This window comes from Amblyomma mixtum, chromosome 6, assembly GCF_055824585.1.
Source record: "Amblyomma mixtum isolate Tamu chromosome 6, ASM5582458v1, whole genome shotgun sequence".
NCBI classification, from domain to species: Eukaryota; Metazoa; Arthropoda; class Arachnida; order Ixodida; family Ixodidae; genus Amblyomma; species Amblyomma mixtum.
The window spans coordinates 127,407,221-127,426,375 of NC_143017.1; the positions used below are offsets into that span (position 1 = coordinate 127,407,221).

The 19,155-nt window shown below is 44.8% G+C and overlaps 3 protein-coding genes across 4 annotated transcripts in view; 1 reads left to right on the top strand and 2 right to left on the bottom strand.

Annotated features, from left to right (window-relative positions):
- Positions 1–1,072: 1,072 nt before the first annotated feature.
- On the bottom strand, positions 1,073–3,417 carry SdhD (succinate dehydrogenase, subunit D). Of its 2 annotated transcripts, XM_089549099.1 has the most exons (5): positions 3,258–3,417; positions 2,956–3,096; positions 2,750–2,885; positions 2,121–2,306; positions 1,073–1,406 (listed from the first exon to the last, which is right to left on the bottom strand). In XM_089549099.1, the coding sequence occupies exons 1-4, from the start codon at positions 3,292–3,294 to the stop codon at positions 2,129–2,131; spliced, it is 492 nt and encodes a 163-aa protein (XP_089405225.1). In that variant the 5' UTR covers positions 3,295–3,417; the 3' UTR covers positions 1,073–1,406; positions 2,121–2,128. The 2 variants fall into 2 exon arrangements, with proteins under 2 accessions (XP_089405225.1, XP_089405224.1); XM_089549098.1 differs by lacking the exon at positions 1,073–1,406 and having other exon boundaries at positions 2,056–2,306.
- Positions 3,418–3,626: 209 nt separating this feature from the next.
- On the top strand, positions 3,627–5,116 carry LOC149340329 (uncharacterized protein F54F2.9). The gene has a single exon (XM_089549094.1). The coding sequence runs from the start codon at positions 3,648–3,650 to the stop codon at positions 5,052–5,054; it is 1,407 nt and encodes a 468-aa protein (XP_089405220.1). The 5' UTR covers positions 3,627–3,647; the 3' UTR covers positions 5,055–5,116.
- Positions 5,117–6,002: 886 nt separating this feature from the next.
- Ube4A (Ubiquitination factor E4A) overlaps positions 6,003–19,155 on the bottom strand; it is a 32,834-nt gene continuing 19,681 nt past the window's right edge. The window contains exons 12-20 of the mRNA XM_089549092.1: positions 18,159–18,415; positions 16,752–16,912; positions 14,636–14,828; positions 13,259–13,372; positions 10,862–11,092; positions 9,642–9,811; positions 8,372–8,465; positions 7,390–7,547; positions 6,003–6,231 (exon numbers count right to left, since the gene is read on the bottom strand). Coding sequence (XP_089405218.1) covers positions 6,123–6,231; positions 7,390–7,547; positions 8,372–8,465; positions 9,642–9,811; positions 10,862–11,092; positions 13,259–13,372; positions 14,636–14,828; positions 16,752–16,912; positions 18,159–18,415 — 1,487 coding nt within the window. The 3' untranslated portion in view covers positions 6,003–6,122. The remainder of the gene's footprint in view (positions 6,232–7,389; positions 7,548–8,371; positions 8,466–9,641; positions 9,812–10,861; positions 11,093–13,258; positions 13,373–14,635; positions 14,829–16,751; positions 16,913–18,158; positions 18,416–19,155) is intronic.

The following is a 19,155-nucleotide window of genomic DNA, read 5'->3' on the forward strand; positions in this document are numbered from 1 at the left end:
TCTTTTTCTACCGTGAACCTGCATCTCATGATCTATTGTCCATGACTATACAAATCTACAAATCGGTGGCTCAGTGGTTATGGTGCTCGGCTGCTGACCCGAAAGACGCAGGTTCGATCCCGGCCGCGGCGGTTGAATTTCTTTGGAGGAGAAATTCTAGAGGCCCGTGCACTGTGCGATGTCAGTGCACGTTAAAGAACCCCAGGTGGTCGAAATTTACGGAGCCCTCCACTACGGCGTCTCTCATAGCCTTAGTCGCTTTGGGACGTTAAACCCCAAAAACCAAACCAAACCTATACAAATCTATTGACCCAAGTGCAGTGAACATCATCTGACAATATGTCACACTTGTGCGGTGGCCAAGGACGGTGAGCTCCAGCTTTATGAAATAAACATTGACAAAAATGCATGCCTGGTTTCTAAGAATAGGAGCCATCTTCAATGATAGCATGCTTAAATATATAATTGGTACATGCTCTTTGATCATATTAGACATTCGTACACTTTCATCGAAGATTAATGAGACATGCCACATACCGACTGTTGCGCAAATCAGAGAAAATCGAAGAAAAATTCTCTCGGCTTAACCGCGCGTTTGTTCGGGCTCAAATTTCGCACAGAGGTTGCATTTAGTGGTCAGTTTTGTTTTATACTACATTTATGTGGGGTACTTGCCTGATTCGGGCAGAATTATTTGGAAATCCCCATCGTCTGTGGCGACGGAGAACCAAAATCGAAAGACTTCGCAGCAATGGTACGCGTGGTGCCATCTCGCAGCCATCGGAGAAACGAGCTCTCCACTTAGCACAGCTGGGTTTCTCCGGTGGGTGCGAGATGGCGCTACGGGTACCATTGCTGCGATGTCTTTCAGTTTTGGATCGTCGTCGCCACGTACGATGGGGATTTCCAAAAAATTCTGACTGAATCAGGCAAGTACCCCACCTAAATGTAGTATAAAACAAAACTGACCACCAAATGCAACCTCTGTGCGAAATTTGAGCCCAAACAAACGCGCGGTTAAGCCGAGAGAATTTTTTTTCGATTTTCTCTGATTTACGCAACACGCGATATGTTGCATATCTTTAACCACAGATGTTAAAGGGACCACTGAGGGAAACTTCATCCATTTTTTATTTGTCATAAAAATTGATTATATGGTTATTGTTGGCTGTGCCTATGTTTGTCCAGGAGCAGGAAATGCATTTATTGCTGAAGTATTGGAAATAGAAATTTTCCTGCCACTCCATACAAACCCGTGATGATGTAGCTATGAGATGCAGTGCAGAAGCAGAGTGAGAGACAAGTACTGCGTCCTATTGCTCCCACACTCTCTTCACTATGTCGCACCAACTAGCCCAAAGTGCTACCTTCGTCAAGGAATAGCAATGCAGTCTAGTCTTGGTGATCTGTGGGGAAAAAAAAACTATTGTCGCACCGAAGTTTGCCAGTGAAAATTGCCAGTAGTGGCAATACCTGTATTTTATATGCTAATTTATAGCTTATAGTTGCTTCATTTTCAGGGAAAGTAGCGTCTTTGTCATTAGAACACTGTAATTTAAGGGCAAGACTGTAACCACACGCGAACTCATTTGTAAGTACAAGCCCTGCAGGATGCACTTGAATATGCCTATTTACAGGACTGGTCCTATATGTACCATGAATTTCTTGACAAAAGTGTGAAGTTTGGATAGGTGGTGATTGGAGAACATGATGAACAAACAGCGTGTAGTCGCCTCTTCTTGTATCCCGTTTCTAAGAGCTGTTCTTTCATCATAATTCCACTCTTGTTGAGCTTACTTCCAATGGGAGCCAATACAGTTTTCTCATACAAAATGACTACCTTGAGAGGAGTACTTCCATACTTCTATCTCCACCATTGAGAGAAGTGTGCAATTTTTTTTTTACCGTTTTTCTTTGATATGCTCCCTGCTCAGGTAAACTTTTGTTTAGCCCTTTGATGTGCTGTAAAGCTGTCTGCAGTTTCCTTAACTGGCACCCGAATGTTCAAATCTGAGTGGCCACTGCATGTGCCCACCAACAAATAACGCAGCAACGTGCTGAACATCTTGACTGCCTTTATTTGCACCGGTTGTAGGAACATGCTTGCCTGTCATGCCTACCTAGATGATCACAAGGTCCAGAGCAGCTGGATTGCCTTGACAAGACCAACATCCGTAAAGTTGAAGTAAAGCAGTCCCGTGAGAGCAGCGATGGAGAGAGCGTAAACACCTCCAACTGCAATTTTGGGGATAACGCTGCCAAAGAGGGCAGGACGGATGTAGTCCACCACAATTGTTTCAATGCCCCTGTAAAGCACGAAGAACAAGCAGTTGACAACCAAAGCCAGAAAAATTGGCCTATTTAACAGATCAATGTTTTTGACACCTCTGAAGAACTGCAGGTTACCGCTTCGTGCTTGCACTAACCTACTCTGGTTACTGAACTAGCTCTGTCTTAATAGTGTAAATAGTTTTTCTAAGCTAGTAGAGACCCAACCGCAAGGCATAACATGTTCCAGGCCAGCCTTTCTAAATAAGCACCTACCAATTAGCAGCTACTCAAATGTCGCATTTTTTTCTCTTCTGCAACTCACGGCTGCGGCCTTCTAGAAGAGCGCTACTCCTCTTGTCTGCCCTATGCAATGCTGGCTATGCTGGCTGGTGATTGAACGCAAAAAAAAAAAAGTGGACCGGCAGGAGAAGTAACGTGACTAGCGGCGCTCATGGCTCGCTAACGTCGTGTCACTCACCAGTGCATGTGCACGGTAGCGGATATTGCGAGAAGGCAGTCCATCACTGGGTTGGGGAAGATGAATGCCCCAGGTACGATGGCGAGCATTGAAGCGGCGAGAATGCGCTCCGCCTTCCAGATCCAGACGTAGTTAGCTGCAGAGTCCAAAGCAGATGAAGCAAACGCGAGTTTAAATGCGCAAGGACAATAGACAGCTGCACCTACTGTCTGCGGAAGCCAGCCGAACAGTTGTGATCTGGGGCTTATACGGCGCGAGTTTCTGAGGCATGGACGAAACCAGCGGCATCTGCTTCTTGACAACGGTGGAAAAGTATGCTCTTGCTTGGAAGGAACTTGCAGAAGTTCCTGGGAAATGAGAAAAAGTATTCATGTAGTAATTGAACACGCGGATAAGTTTAACGAAGAATGGAAGAATGGTGCCTTGTGAAAGGTTTCTTTTAAGTTGAAGTGTAGCGATAACTTGAAATTCGTGCTCATAAATTCACGGTAAAAACTCTATCCCTTACCTCTACAGACTGCCAGGCGTAACATGCTCGTAGCCATTGTCAGTTTGCGGTTATACTAACGAGAGGTTCGATTCTTGCTCCAGGCAGGGAGGCAAGTTCCAGCAGTCCGTGGAGGTCGGGCAGTCCGTCCGCTTCTGGATTTGGCCATTGATTGGACTGTGGATTGGATCGTTTGAAAACGGGCGAAACCTTGTTTAGCTAATAATACTTGGAGTGCAACTGAGCTCAACCTGTTTTCCACACAATAACGTTTCTCAGTCTACATATCGTTACACAATAAGGACACTTATATTTGTTATTTAATTTCTAGAACGTGTATTTGCCACGTAATTTTCTCCGTTAGCCCACGTCACCCACGTGCTTAATTATCATCATCGAGGCTAGAATGTCATGTTGACGCTGTCATGTTTCGTTGTTGTAGGTTCGGCCGGTTCAAAAATACCGTATTACTTCGCGATTACTACCTTCCTCTTGTACAGTGGTGTATCTGCGTGGACCCAGGAGGACCTTGAACTGTTCGACGTCGTGGAAGATGTTAATGAGAACTTTTACACGTTCCTCGGGCTCTCTCCGGATGTTGACACGGCGGGAATCAAGAAAGCGTACAGGAAGCTCTCTCTTCAGTACCACCCTGACAAAAACAAGGAAGAGGGCTCGGAAGAGAAGTTCCGAAAGATCGTCGCCGTTGTAGAGATACTGAAGGATGAAGAGAAGCGGAAGAAATATAACGCAGTGCTCGAAAATGGCCTGCCTGACTGGAGGCAGCCCGTGTACTACTACCGGCGAGTGCGTAAGATGGGTGTCGCTGAGCTGCTATTCTTTCTCGTCGTGCTGCTTACTCTGGGCCAGCACATCTTGGCGTGGGCAGCCTACTGGGAGCGGAAATTCGAGCTGGAGGAGACAGTCCTGGCCAAATTCAAACGCAAAGAACGCAAGTCGAAGAAGCTGACGCCCGTCGAGGACGAGATCCGCGCTTCTTACATCGAGAGCCTTGGAAAACCGCAGTACCAGGACCTGCTGATAGTTCGCTTCGTTGTGTTTCTCGGCTGGTTAGCTTGGAATTCGCCGACCCTTGCACGCGAGTGTTTCGTGAGGATTCAAGAGCGTCGCAGCCGCGCTGCTGCCGAGGAAGAGAAGACCAGCGACGACGAGTCGTGCGACGAGTCTTCGGAGCGCGAGCGCAAGCCTCGGAGGCGGGCGCGCGTCATCCCCGAAGCTGGCGAGATGCCGGTCGCTGCTGGCTGTGCAATTGCTGCGTTTGACAGCGCGGTGGCAACTGCATTTTCCGCGGGCGGTGACAGGGGCAGCGTTCGAAAAACGCCGTGGGGTGAGGAAGACACCGTTGCCCTCATCAGGGCCATGAAGAAGTACCCAACCGGCACCGTGGAGCGGTGGCAGAAAATCGCCGACCTACTGAACCGTAGCCAGGATGAAGTCATGGCGGTCATGAAGCAGCTGCGGAACTCGCCTGCCGCCAACGCTACGCCGCACTCGCAGGGAGTGACGGGTGAGGACTACCAGTGTATGGACGAAAACGAAGAGCCAGGCCTACCGCCGCCCACGCGTGCCGAGAGGCAGCCCAGGGCTCCCGCGCACAGGGTCGCCGACTGGAGCCAAGAGCAGCAGAAGTACATGGAGGCCGCACTACAGAGGTTCCCCAAGGGAACGGAAGACCGCTGGGACCGAATAGCCGAAGCTGTTCCCGGCAAATCAAAAGAGGAGTGCATGCTCAGGTTCAAGTTTCTTGTTGAGCAGCTGAAGCGAAAGAAGGTTGAGGAGAGGTTGAAAGCCAGTTGACAGTGTGCGTGTGCATGTTTGATGTTGAAAATTAAATATATTTATTTTTTAATTTGCTTTTAGCTTGGTAAAAAAAAACTTACTCGCAGTACACGTTTGTGTACAACGTTGATTTCACGCCCCTACTGTGTGCGTATAACCCAGACAGCTGCCAGACAATGTGACGGAGGTCTTTTGATGTTTCTGTAGCTTCTGGGCACTTTACTGCAGGGAGAATTGTGGTGCCAGGAATTCCTGATGGGAACGCTGGCCATGTATGCACTGGCTTGGAATGTTTTGATGAAGGCTACAGTTTTCCATCACCACATGCTGACATTTCATCTTAAGGAAAACAGATGTGTGTGCCTGGAAAGTATACTGTTGTTACTGTGGGATTCTCCAATGAGACAACTTTAGTCATAGCAGGGGGATGTTGCATGGCAGTAACAACTCTTGCTGAGATTTGAAGGCAGTCAGTCTCACGAGTCAGCTGTGAAGATGATAGTGGTTGGTGCAACCATCTGGCAAACTCTGCCAAATTTGTTCTGTAGTATGGACTGTTGTTGCATTGGCCAGTAATCAAATACTATTCCAAGGAGTGCCAGGAAAATGGTGGCAAAGCTCAGAGTCCCAGTATGCCTGTGCTGGATGATTTTGGCTGCGTGTGCCAATCACTAGTAGCGTACACAAAGTGAAAAACTTTAAAGGAAACTAGGAATTAGGTTAGGCACTATTTTATCAGCTGGCAGTCTGTGCAGGGTGCAAACACATAACAGTCATGAGATGGAAGTTGTCAAATGCAGCCAACTGCTGGTCATTGGGTGGCATTTGAAGACCTCACCTGTCATTCACTTCAATGGCAGCTGAAACCGGCTACTAATTATGGTGTGAGCAACTTGGCTACTAATACCACCCAGAGCACTTTAAATTCACATTTAAATTGTTACCTTTGAAAGCAATGGACATTTTGTTTGAAAAAAAAAAAAATTTATTCTATTCTCTCTGCTATATATGTACAGCACACAACAACAACAGCAGATGGATAATAGAAGCTATAGAAAACTTAACAGGAAATTAAACAAGCTAGTGTCACTGAATTCTTTTTGCTCTCCATTCCAAGATCTTCTTCTTGAGGTCTTCATTTGGAGTCACCATCTCCATTGTCAGGGGGGATCGGTTGAAAGGATCAGTTTGATCACTGAAAAAAACACAAGGTGTAGAAGACTGAGTTAGCAATCAATGATGTAAAGTAATGCAGCTTTTAAATTTCTGTGCAATTGAGAACACTGTGTTGCCGGTTTCTCCATCTGACTAACAGCAATGAAGTGCGCGCAGAACCCTCCAACATGGCCAATTTTTTTTTACTTTCTTACTCCGCAAAAACATTGCCAGAAGTGGATAATATATCAGAAACATGGAGCACTTATTTCATTCCAACTAATTCAAGGGAATGGCTGCTGCTGTTCCCATTCTGACAAGCAGTCCATTCACATCCCTGAGAAATTCTGTTTGTAGGCCCATTCACACTGTTCCAGTTCTTCCAAAAAATCTGAGAAATGTCGGCTTGAGCTGAATGTAGGCAGTGTTGCAACACGACCTTGCTTCACATGTGCCCCGAGTTATGAGTCTTGAGTTTTCTTTGCTTAGTATTCATATATATTTTTGTCAGATTTTCTCCATGCTACCATGCCATCAAACTACACGGTGCAGACCCTAATAACCTTAATTTTCCACATCTAGGTGTGGACAGCTGAAAAAAAAAAAAAAGGTTTGTCTGATTACTGAGAGAACTAGAGAAGTGCTTTGCAGCCATGGATGTAATGCAGGCCCTTTGAGCACCAGTGAGGGTGAGAGGAGTTTGGTGAAATGGGTGTACTGGTAGTACTGTGACTGCAGGTGAGGCTTCGCTTGTGGGTCTACTGAACCAGTTCATTCTGCTAGCGCCACTATGCATTGTGCTGCTCGGTTGTGACACTGGACACTGAAGCAACTGCGCTTGAAATGTAATGGCACCTGAATAGGAATAATTCCATTCATATACTTGAATAAGTGCACACAGTTTCACTAAGTCGTCAACCAAGATTACCCAGCAGCATAGCACTTTGCTATTCCTGTCATGCAGCCACTTCACTGAAGCGGCAGATCGTCAAGAACCCTATATATGTCTGAAGAGACCCCAAAGGGTTTGCCAAGAGTCGCTAAGTTCGATTAAGCTGGCAAAGCTAGTCTTGATTCTGTTTCCATCACCTTCACACTGTGCATAATGTGGGCCTGTGGGGCTGCCACAAAGGCAATCTGCGCAACAGTCGCAAACCCACACCTGATTAAAAGATGGAAGCTGCAGTACAGTGCCTACCTGAGCAGGTGCCTTGCAATGGTGGAACGATCTATGGTGATGCCTGAACTTGGCAGCACCACAGGGTCGGTCATGATGGTGCTCATGATGGGGTCCAGGAACTCCTCGGGGGCATCTCCGGTGGCTTCATCCTCCTGCTTCTGTTGAGAGGCTGCCCTCTGCAAGCACGCACATAAGCAGGCAGCAGTCATTAGGCTTTCTTCCTTAGTTGGACGAAATTTAATTTCGGATAATGCAAAAATTCAGTTAATATGAGTAATTTATGTGGTCCAATAGGCTTCGAATTAACAAGGCTCTACACTATGTTGTGGAGCTTCTTTTAGGGCCAAAAGGCAGCGCAACTTACACAAGCACTAGAAAAGCTTGCGCTAACAAGCACTGACCGGCCTTTTTGGTAAGTGAAAGTGCAAGTAGATGCCATTCTACTTCATTTCTGAGAGTTACATTTTTCAAAACCTTAGTGGTTTTGAATCGCACATTCTCCCAGATAGCACAAACTTTTCTCGCGTAAAAAAACTATCAAAGTGATTGTACTGTATATATCGGACGTCACATAGATAAACGATGCCAAGTTATGCAGGCAAGACAACCTTCTTTTGTTTTCTATAAAAATCCTTGTTGCAATGAAGACTTCTTTTCATTCAGATGTCAGCTTGTTTGTGGGAGCGACCTCTTTGTCCTCACAAAAGAGCAATCAAGCATATACTACACTGTGCTGTCAGAGCAGCATGACATATAAAAGTCTCTGCAATGTCATACTGTATACTGCCTTCATATGTAGCTTCCCAAGGAGGGAAAAAAACAGCAGGGACACATGCAACCTTCTACTAACATAAACTTGCTGACGTGATGAAAAAAATTTTCTGGGCTCTCCTTTGCTTTGCCTGAAGGGGCAGGCACTTTAAATGAACTGAAATTGTTACATGCCACTGGGCAACTTTACATGCGCCCTGAAAAGAAAGTATGCATAATTTCTACACACCTTGATTTTCTCAGCCAGCTCACCAACAGCAACCGAAAGAGCACCCTGCCTAATTTTCAGGAGGACCTTCTGTGCCTGTGGAAAAAGGTCCGGACTAGGGGTAGGGTTGGGGAGAGAGGAAAGTAAAAGAGAAGTATGAACTTCTTTGCTTCACACATGACCGGCGAAATAGCTTTTCTGTTGCCAGGAGTGCATATAAACATGAAGTGTTTGCAGAGCGTTGTTTCGCACCACCTTGTGCTACACAGTAGGACTTGGCCACGTTATGTCGGACATAATTGGAGCATTCCTATCGAAGCTGTTGCGGCTTCATTCCTCTGTCATTCAAAACTGCCACCCACATGACTCTCTCATGACCAGTGCCTGAATACTAGATGTGTCTTGCTGTGACGTTCACTATCTCAAAACTTGCATGATGTCATCTTGTGAGCATTTCGTGCTTCTAATGCTCAACACAAAGCACTTCCAGAACACACTGCCTGAATGTGCCACTTGCATCATCTGCTTGCTATAGCACTACGTAACTAGATCTGTCATCTGCTTTAACATTTTTAGTCATTTGCATGTTACCAAAAATGTGGCTAGGTGTAAATGTGTGGTGTATGCAAGAGTAGGATAAAAATCGAAAAGAATAAGACAAGGATGTAAATGAAGTATACAAAGACTGAACATGATGTCACATAGACAAACCACACAAGAGTAGACAACAACATAAGAGTGTTACTGGAGCATTGCAGAAAGAAAAAAAAAACAAAATAACAGTGACAATAAAATGCCTCAACCCCAAGGTTTCTTTAACCAATTTTACTTTGGAGTTAATCATGCTATAACTGCATTAAAGCAGACTGTTTCACTATACAACCAGTCAGAATTAAGTGAATTGGGGCGTTTCTTCAGAAGCAGCATACATGCATGCTCCCTTTTGCAAGCATGTCAGGCCAGAAGGGCAGAAGCGAAAACATGTGGGGGTTCCTCAGCATATTTTAAAAGTCAGTGGGGTTCGCCGGGGCTAAAAAGATAAGAGAGACTTAAGAACCACACTGTCAAGACTGCCACAGGAAATGTGCCTGCAGAGAAAACTGCCTTAGAAGTAGCAAGAAATGTCATCCAGGGGGAATTTTCAAAATTCCTTAGTAGACTGCTACAGCAGGCCCAATCACATGTGATTCTACAGCAATCTGCACAATTTACTTTGCACCTCGCTTGGTTGTTCTGTGTGATAGGAAACAAATTAGCTTGTGCAGCAAAGAGCTGCTGCTGCTGCTCTAACCTGTAAGAGCGGCCATCTCTGGACACAGCAATGCAGAACGCCTGGGCCGTTGCAGAGTCGGCTGAGCCCAGGTTGGTGTAGATCTTGCAGATGTTCTGGACCAGCTCCTGTGGCTTGAACTCGTACTCACTGAAGTCCTTCACCTTCAGGTTCTTCTTCTGTGGACCCACCTGCATTCACAAGCACCAAATGAGCCTCGCAGCTTGGAAGCACACACAGCCTGTGACAGCCTTATCTATGAACACCACTGTTTTGTTCACACTGCATGAACAGTTGAATCAATGAGCTACCTCCATCTGATGTGATGTGACATCACCACATATTGTAGTTTGCAATGTTTGTCCAGTGGTGTCCAGTGGCCTAATGACGGACAAATTTTGAGTCTCACTGCGATTTCGCCCCTCTTTTATTTATCTGCTTCCAGAAACCCATCCCTAGAAGCAGGCTTTTTTCATGGCATTTCTCATTTTGCACTTAAAAGCAGTTGCCCCGGGGTGTACCAGCCATTCAGAAGTCATTGCAGAGGCTTCAGAAAACGGCGGAATGCGAATGTCCGAAAGGAGTTCACAATAGTGAGGAATACCAGGATGTAGGGAAGAGCGCCAGCTTTGAAACAGGACCAAGATGGTGGCCATCGGGAATGTGGTTGCAGGAAGGGACGGGCGTCAAGTTCTGCTGCATTTTGCTCTGAAATCGTCATTTCGGTGCTTCAGAGGCATCAAATATATTGAATTTTTAGTAGCTGGAGGTAGAATTAGACCTTTAAACCTTGTAGGCAGGTACTTATAGTACTATACTGAACATGAATAGGTCATTTTTTTTATTCCAGATTTCAGAATTTTTTTTTACCTTTTGAAGACTCGAGCCCCCCCTTAAACACAATCCCTGATTTATGCACAAAATGCCAGCGTGTCATGAAAGCTACTTTCTGTGGAAAAATTTATACATGCATCACATCAAAAGTTACAGTGTGGCATTATGGGACAGGGTAGGGCAGAGGAAGACAAGCCAGAGCATCCTGTCTTGTGTTACTGCGCCAAACTTTTGCCACGTTGCATAACCAGAATGTCCTAACAGTTCCTCTTTTAAGCCATGACTCACATATGTATCTTTAATACTTTTTTTTTTGCAGTTAATCACAATTAAAGCAAAAAATGTGGCCTCAACAAGTGAAATAAAAACAGCAACAACGTGTGGCAGTGCCGGAGGATGGCGCTTACGAGATGGAGCAGGAAGTAGTTGAGCATGGTGGCAATGCGGTCCACCATGGTGGGGTGGCAGAAGATGGAGGACACCTCAGCCGTGAGGCGTGCCAGCGTGCGGATGGTCTCGGTGCCCATGACGTTGTGGAAGTGTGCCAGCATGCCCAGGTGCTGCAGGTTGGCCTCGGCGCCCTGCTGCTGCTGCTGCCCAGGCTGCGGCTGCTGCAGCTCCCGCAGGCGGCTCATGTACTGCAGTGTATGTTTACACATTCATTCATGCACCCATTTACATGTTCTTCTCAGTGCGTTTGTTGTTTACTTCATACCCGCATCGCCCTTTCAAGCATTACGGCAGGGGGATAGAAGACTAACAAACACACACACACACACACACACACACACACACACACACACACACACACACATAAAAAAACAATGAAGCACTTAAAGTACGGAAAAACACATCGACATAAGTGCCTTCAGCAATGTCTGGTGACATTCCAGCCACAAGTTGTTTGAACAAAAAACACAGAGAGTACCAGCAGAATGTTGCCTTTAAGGGGAGACACAGGTATTGAAATGATCAAAAAGTGCGAAAATTTCGATTTTGTAAAAATTGCACATTCAGAATCAATACACACTATAGTTCCTGCCAAAAAGTTTCAAGCTCTAAATTCAACCTCCAACTACTAAAATATCTATATATATTTCGCGCCTACGAAGTCAGGAGAGGGCAATTTCGGGGCGAAATGCGGCAGGACTTCGCCCCCGTCACTTCCAATGACCGCGACCCTGGTGGCCGCCATCTTGGTTTTGTTTGAAAGCTGGGCCCCTTCCCCACTACCTGATATTGCTCACTACTCTGAAATATTTTTAGAACGTCCGTATTCTGCTGTTTTTTAAGGCTTTTACAACGACCTACGAATGGCTGGAGCGCGCACTTCAAATGAGATTTTCTCAGCTTCGAGTTTCTTGCCAACATAACTAGCTTTACGGAATTCTCATTGTGTTTTTGTGGTGTAATTTCAATTAATCTTACACTGAGTTCAGAAAGAAGTAAGCTGTGGAGTTATGCCGCTTTTGTTTGGCTGAGCCAAACATTTCTCAAGTTTTGTGAACCATAATGCCAGCTAATTATACTTTATAGTTATGTGTGTTTGGACAAAATTTGACATTTTTTTATGATGGTACACTCAAACAACAATTAGCATAGCTCCTGATGGCAGGTCTCTGGCTACAGCTCCATTTCAACTGAGACCAAAATATGTAGAAAGAAAGTGCCTTAACTACCCGTAAGAATTTTAACTAATTAGACCAGTTATTTTCTTATAGCATGGGAACTAGGTAATTGATATATACTGAAACTAATTATATTTTTGAGAACAGGAAGAAGAAACACATATACACCACCTAATTTCATTACGATATATTTAATAATAAAAATGTTTATTTCAAGACCCGTGTCTCCCCTTAAAAGGAAAACTGTTTAAATTTGAAAGGAGGACGGTGGTCCCTTCCTTGGGATTTATACATGTTGGGAGTTTTGCATGTATTGATGATGGCATGAAACACATGAGGACAAGAAAAAGGGATTGTCAGCTCCCATGTGAACTTTAGAGGATCCAAATTTCTGAAGGCAGTGAAAAAAGAGGCCTAGCAATGAAACAGAGAAAGATACGGCTACACATTTCAAGATTCTTTAGCTGTTTCAGGCAGCTTGCTTTTTTGCTTGTCTTGGTAGTGCTGTAAGATTTAATTTTAATTTTATTTATTCACTTCATAGCACAGAAGCACAACGCGACTAACACGACATCGCCACACGGAATCACTTACACCTTACAGCACTAGAACCAATGCTTTTAAATACTCATTTTTTCCTCACGCAATAACTCAATGGAATGAACTCCCGCCTGAAGTTGTAAACAGCATCGATGCCATTTAACAAAACTGCTTATTAATAATTGCTAAGTTGTTTTGTCTTTGTTTTGTTTTTTCCCTTGTTCTTTACTATGTTCTATTACTGTTTTGTGCTATGTAATGTGCTATGTAATCTGCCGCGCCTCTTTTTTTGTGCTTTTGCCCCTCCTGCTTGGACCCATCTTAGGGTCTGCAGTATTCTGTAAATAAATACAAAATGGCTATTACAGCAAGAAGTTCCAAGGCATGGTAATGCAATGGGACTTCTTATGATCTACTAAAAAAGGATGCGGAAAGAGCACACCTCAACAGTCATCAAAATACATAAACATGAAAGAACTCTGATGTGAAACAAACTGAATCAAAAACTATGCAAAGTAAGTACAAATATGTTTAACAGATTGCAGCAGAGGTATGCTTTAGAATGTGCATGCCTCAAGCAATTCTTGCCCACCAAAAGCATCACAAAAGTACAATAGTGAGGCAGGAGTAGCTCACCGACAGTGCTTCATCCAAAAGAAAGATGGCGTCATTGATGAGCAGGTTGATGAATCTCAGAAAAAGTGGGGGTGTCGAGCACTCAATGTTTGCTTCAGCTTCAGCAGCCAGGCTCTGCAGGTTTGAACAGAGCACACATGGGTGAACTCAACCACAAGATGAACAAAGACTCACTATCAAGTATCTACCGTATTTACTTGCGTAAACTGCACACTTTTTTTCTTTCAATTAAGGCTCCAAAAAAGAGGGCGCGCAAAATATGCGAAAAATTTTGTGAACAAGTCCTAAATTACTCGACAGAGGTCACAACGTGCAATATATATACTGTACCTACATTGCCGCCTATACATCGACCCCCCTCAACTCGCACCCCTCGCTGGCAAAAAAAAAAAAGTTGACTTCAAATATAAGATGCATATCCCCCTCCCCCGCCCCAATCCACGTTATGCAGCTCCCCACGGAATGGCATGATGGAGCATGTGCAGCTCAAAGCAATTAATGTGCAACAATACAATCACAAAATCACAGAGTCAGCAGCAGAGGAAAACAGAGATAACACGGGATAAAACAATGCCTTCGCGTGCAGCCCGTACTATTGGCAAACCGAACAGCAAGCAGTTCGGTAGCTTTGGATTCCAATACACGTGCAACTTTTCGTTCGGGAGGATCGACCACCAGCACGAGTGAGCCTGGTAAACGGTGCGCAATTCATTCCCTCGCCATCCACTTGTGCCTTTTGCAGCCGGCCAATCTTTCCAAGACTGCCTTGCGCACACCTGCGAGCATGCTGGTGGTCTGGCATAGCAGGGAGTGTAAAATATGCGAGTAAAAGTTTTTCTTTTTATAAACCCGGGTAATAAATTCGGGGGAGGGGGGCACAAATTGCTTGAGTAAATACAGTAATAGTTCTCCAAACAGCTTCCTTAATGGTAAGATCAAAGTGTCTATAGAAGTGTCTGGAATGATGATCAAACTAGCACACTACGGTAAAAACTTCCATGAAAGTACCAAAGATTTAACTCTTTCTCAAAAGAGTTAATTCTGCAAAGTGGAAGTGCAGAGAGATAGCATAATAATGTTTAACATATTAGCAGCAGGACTATGAATGTCAGACGTGTTGGTTTGAATACCATGAGCTTCATTTCTAAAATTATGCGTACTAGGGAAATGCTCAATCATGGCCGCAGAGCAATTTCTTAAGATAACACTTCAGCCAAATTTAGTAGTTCAGAAGTCCAAGCATCTACGTGACATTCACACCAGCTGATGAACAAGAACCGAAGCAAAGCCCCACCAACTTTTTTCGCTGTAAAATTAAACAAACTATATGTTTTAAGAGAACAGCCATTCTTACACCTAGTCTGAAATGATACTAACCTTCATTTTATTTCGATGATCAGGTGTGTTCCAGAGGTGTTCCAGAACAGTGTACATGGGCCGCCGGTAGTGAAACTTCTGTTCAAATGTAACACTCTGTCCTGTCATCTCAATGCTCACAAACACATGGAGCAGTGTTGGTGACAGTTCCATGGCAAATGGATGATGCAAGAACAGTCGCTTCCTGTTACTGCTGCAAAGTGAAGCAAGCAAAAAGAAACAAATATTTTTTTGGTCAAATCTTGCCACAGTGATCCCTTGCGTAAGAGGTGTTCATGAAGACTGAATATTCAGTAGCATTGAAATACAAACAATCCATAACGTACTGCCCCTCCTATGTCAACAACTTTTAGCACATGTGAAGAGCAGTGGATACTAGTCTGTGAATCTACTTTTACTGAGGGGAATGAAAGGGCAGCTCATTGCCAGAAAAATATCTGCCATTGTGCGAGAGCACTTCCCCACAACCCCAACGGCCTTTCAATGTCGTAAAGAGGTCCAAGTGTTCACATGCGACAAGTGTGGAAGGCATTTCATCACCCCCTGTCCCCATTGCCACGGCACCTTTCACGCACAAAGACATCAAGCAATGACATGAAATAAAGTAGAAGCCTCTCCTCATAGGTTGACGGTTCTCGACTCCTTGTGTCTTGCAGGTGTGCAGCACTGTAGGGAGCACAACATAGCACCAGCATCAAGCTACATGCGGTTGGAATAGCAGCACCCTTGAGTGCCTAGCAGTAGTTTTGAATCCATGATTCCACAGCTTAGTACCTGACCCTTGTGATCATACGATCAGATGAATGAAAGAAAAATGACGCAAGAATGACTAACTGCCAATTTTTGCACCAAAGCACTAACAGCCAAGAAGCAGTTTCAAGCCCATTTCATTGAAGACTGAAAATTTGTGTCGACCTTCATAACTAGCTCTCGGCACCTGCCATTCATTAGTCTTTAAATTAACAGTATAGAGACCTCTTCACCTTTCTTATCTTGAACACGCACTGACAGGTTCAGAGCAAGAGGCCTTGTGACAGCACCGGAGCAGTGTGTAATAACACATGCGTACATATTTCAGACATCCATGAACTTCCTTGTGGTAAACTGTAAGATATGGGCCGAGGAGCTTGGTGGCACTGCCATCGCTTACTGTACTGGCTGCATTTTGGCAAACAAGTGACCAGGTAGGTGTGTGGCCCCCACATAACCTAGCAAGGTGTCCCTCACAAAAATGCCCCAATGAGGCACATTAAAATGCAGCAGACTTGAATCTGACTCATACAAAAGAAGTATAAATTTTAAGAGCTGAAGCCTGCTCCTGGCATAAAAAGAGAAGAGATGAAGGTACTTCTGCCTTTTCTTTCATGAGAAAAACAATGTTTGGTGAAGTACTTCTCTTTGTTGTCAGCCTGCGAACACCTCGGACAGAAATGGGAGACACATGCCTATTCGTGTCATTTGCGGAACACAGCAAATGAGCCAAGGAATGTTTCTCGTGTGGCACCAGGTTGAGCACGAAAAGCACAGTGGCACTACACTGCTACCAGCACTATATATGCCACAAAAAGCTAAGGCATGCATGCCTTGTCTACTTCAAGGTCGCATATGTGCAACAATAACAGTTGAAGTTTTTGCATCTCACAGCCAGTGATGGCATGAGTGATGAAAATCTTACTGCATGAAAATAATAAGAGACTGCGGTTTTTAACTGACAAGCGTGCAGCCACATTTAATTTTTACAGCCTTTCCCATATTGTTGATCATGGCTGTCTGGGGCTCAAATGACAAATTTTTTTTGCCAGGGGGCACAAGTGACATTATCACCTTTTGTTCCGGCCTTTCACAGCACTTGCACTCCACATTACAAAACTGAAATGGTGCTCCTAGACTCCATTTAGGGGCAAAGTCAGTATTAAAATGATCAAAATGGCTCAAAAGAAGAAAATTAGCCAAGAAACTTGCCGTCCTTCACCTTCACTGTACAATCTCGTGTTAGTCAAGCCAATTTTATCCAAGAACAACTCCCTAAGTGCACCCTAAAATGTGTACCTGCTCATAAAATGAGCTTGCACCACACCCGCAGAGCGCTACTTGTGTAAAGACTTCGTAAACTCACAATGGCACAATGCCAGTGTAGGAATCGTCCTCCGAGGACGTCATGAGGACCTCGAGCATCTCGGCCAGGCGTGCCCGCAAGTGGGGGTTGTTCATGCGCTGGGGGCTCCCCATGAACACAAGCACCAGGGTCATGAGGTGCTCCAGGTCTTGCCCTACAAACTGGGAGACAAAACACAGCTAGGTCAGCTTCCTGCAACAATGCAAAAGCAGGCTGATAATTTTAGTGGTGCGAGCACTTCTGCATCTGTCAGTATCCCATTATGATATCTTTTAAAAAAGTAAAGGCTGTATCCTGGAATGGCCAGCTTCAAAAATACTGCTTCTAGTACGTGGCCAGTGGCTGCAACAGCAAAACCAACCAAGGTAAAGAAAACTGCAGCTTGGCAGAGTTTTCATCGATGTTAGTTTACTGTCATGCGATAAATAAGTTTATTAATATGCACTGGAGAACAGAATGGTCACGTGCGGTGTTCCTGATGAAACAGTTATACTTATGTTACAAAAGCAGTTTCAACCCCTGCTTAACAAACAGCGCTTCAACCACAGTTGGGCAGCGCTACAATGCACCACCAACAAATGCACAGTTCTCAATGCTTGTCGAGTTCACTGCGACCGGAGGACCCAATTTCATGAGCTAACTGGTCTGATAGCAACCACTGGTTTTGCCTTTCTGGTCTACTTTGCCGCATTTCCTACTGTCGTTTGTCCTCTCATGGCGGGGATACAGTGGCCGCAACTGGCGAAGGACAGGGTTAATTGGAGAGACATGGGAGAGGCCTTTGCCCTGCAGTGGGTGTAGTCAGGCTGATGATGATGATGGCACAAAACATTGCCATTGTTGTCTTGGTTAGTATTAAAAAACATTTACAGTTTTCACTAAATAAGCGAGAAAAGCTATGCAAAAGCTGATTGACTGATTGGTGGGGTTTAATACCCTGAAGCGAGTGAGGCTATGAGGGACGCCGCAGTGGAAGGCTCTGAATAATCTATCACACGGTTTTAGAACTAAGGTAGTGCTGAAAACGCACCTCAATTCACCTGCCTGTTTCTGACTCTCAAAACTCTGTATTGTATTGTAGCCTATATGTAGCATATATGTAAGGAGCAAAACTTGCACAGACATTGCACCTTGGAAAAAAAAAATGAAATCAGCGATTCGAAATAAAACTAGATAAAACAAAATAAAAACAAGATAATGGAAGACTTTTTAATTGGTTAGATGTGATATGCAGAACGATCAAGAAAGTGATGAACTGAAGTGAGCTGCATAGAAATCCAGAGAAAGCAAGCCACGAATGCCTTCACCCTGAACAAGATGCAAAGCAATGAAAAACAAAAAAGCGTGCTGCATCCTACCTGCCCCATGACCCTACCGCAGCACAAATTCATGACTTTTCGCACCAACCTCAAGACTGCGTTCGTTGAACCTTTTCACAAAGACAATGCAGTCGCAAATGTTCTCCACCACAAACTCGGGCACTACAGCCAGCCGGCTGTTGCCATGCTGGGGAAAGGGCAGCGAGAGTGGCTGGTAGGAGCCCAGGTCCTGGGCCGTGGCCACGTGGCAGAGCCAAGTGGCCGACGCAACGTGGAACCGCAGCATCTGCTCCAGGGAGGTCGGCTCCAGCAGAGCAGCCTTCAGGGACAGGAAGCGCGTCATGCCTGCAGTGCCAACAAGTGTAGTGCACGGTTGCAGAGGAGACAACAGTGCGAGCTGGGCTTGTCGGTATCGGCGCAAAAATGAAAGGAACAACTATGACAGACAAGGCACCACGCGTCACGGAACCAAACATTAAATACTGGGCATCTCTATTTATTAACTTTTTTTTCTATCCATGTATTCTCAAGCTGCAAGCTTTCCAATGTGCAAAAGAAAGGACAATGAATGACAACAATGTTCAGCACAGCCACAGATACCATGGCTGATGAACAAGTCCGCAAGAGGCCACTGCCAGGAAGTCAAAATTACCTGGAAGAATATTTCCCGAGTAATCTGCCAATGCGTGCCAAGAGTAAAACTGCCATGTCTTCAACACATGACTCAGCAGAAAATGAAACCTTATCATCATGTGGCTCCATCAAGTCAGCATGAACAAGACAGATTATACAAAAAAGGCTATCAAATTTTTGATGTGCAGCAACACAGGAAAAAAGATCCATCTAGAATCTTCATTTATACAGTCTCGATGTTGTGTCAAGAGATGCTTGCTTCTCTCGCAAAAGAAGGTAAAGGTAGCAGGGACTAGAGAAACTTAGGCAGGTAGGTGAGCAGAGGAAGTCTGAGGGGATAGGCTGCCACAAGACAGGCTTACAGACCAATATCAAAGCCTTTGTCCTGCAGTAGATGTAGACGACGAAAGTCTTGTTACCCAAGCATGTTCCGCTGGAATGTTTGTTGACAT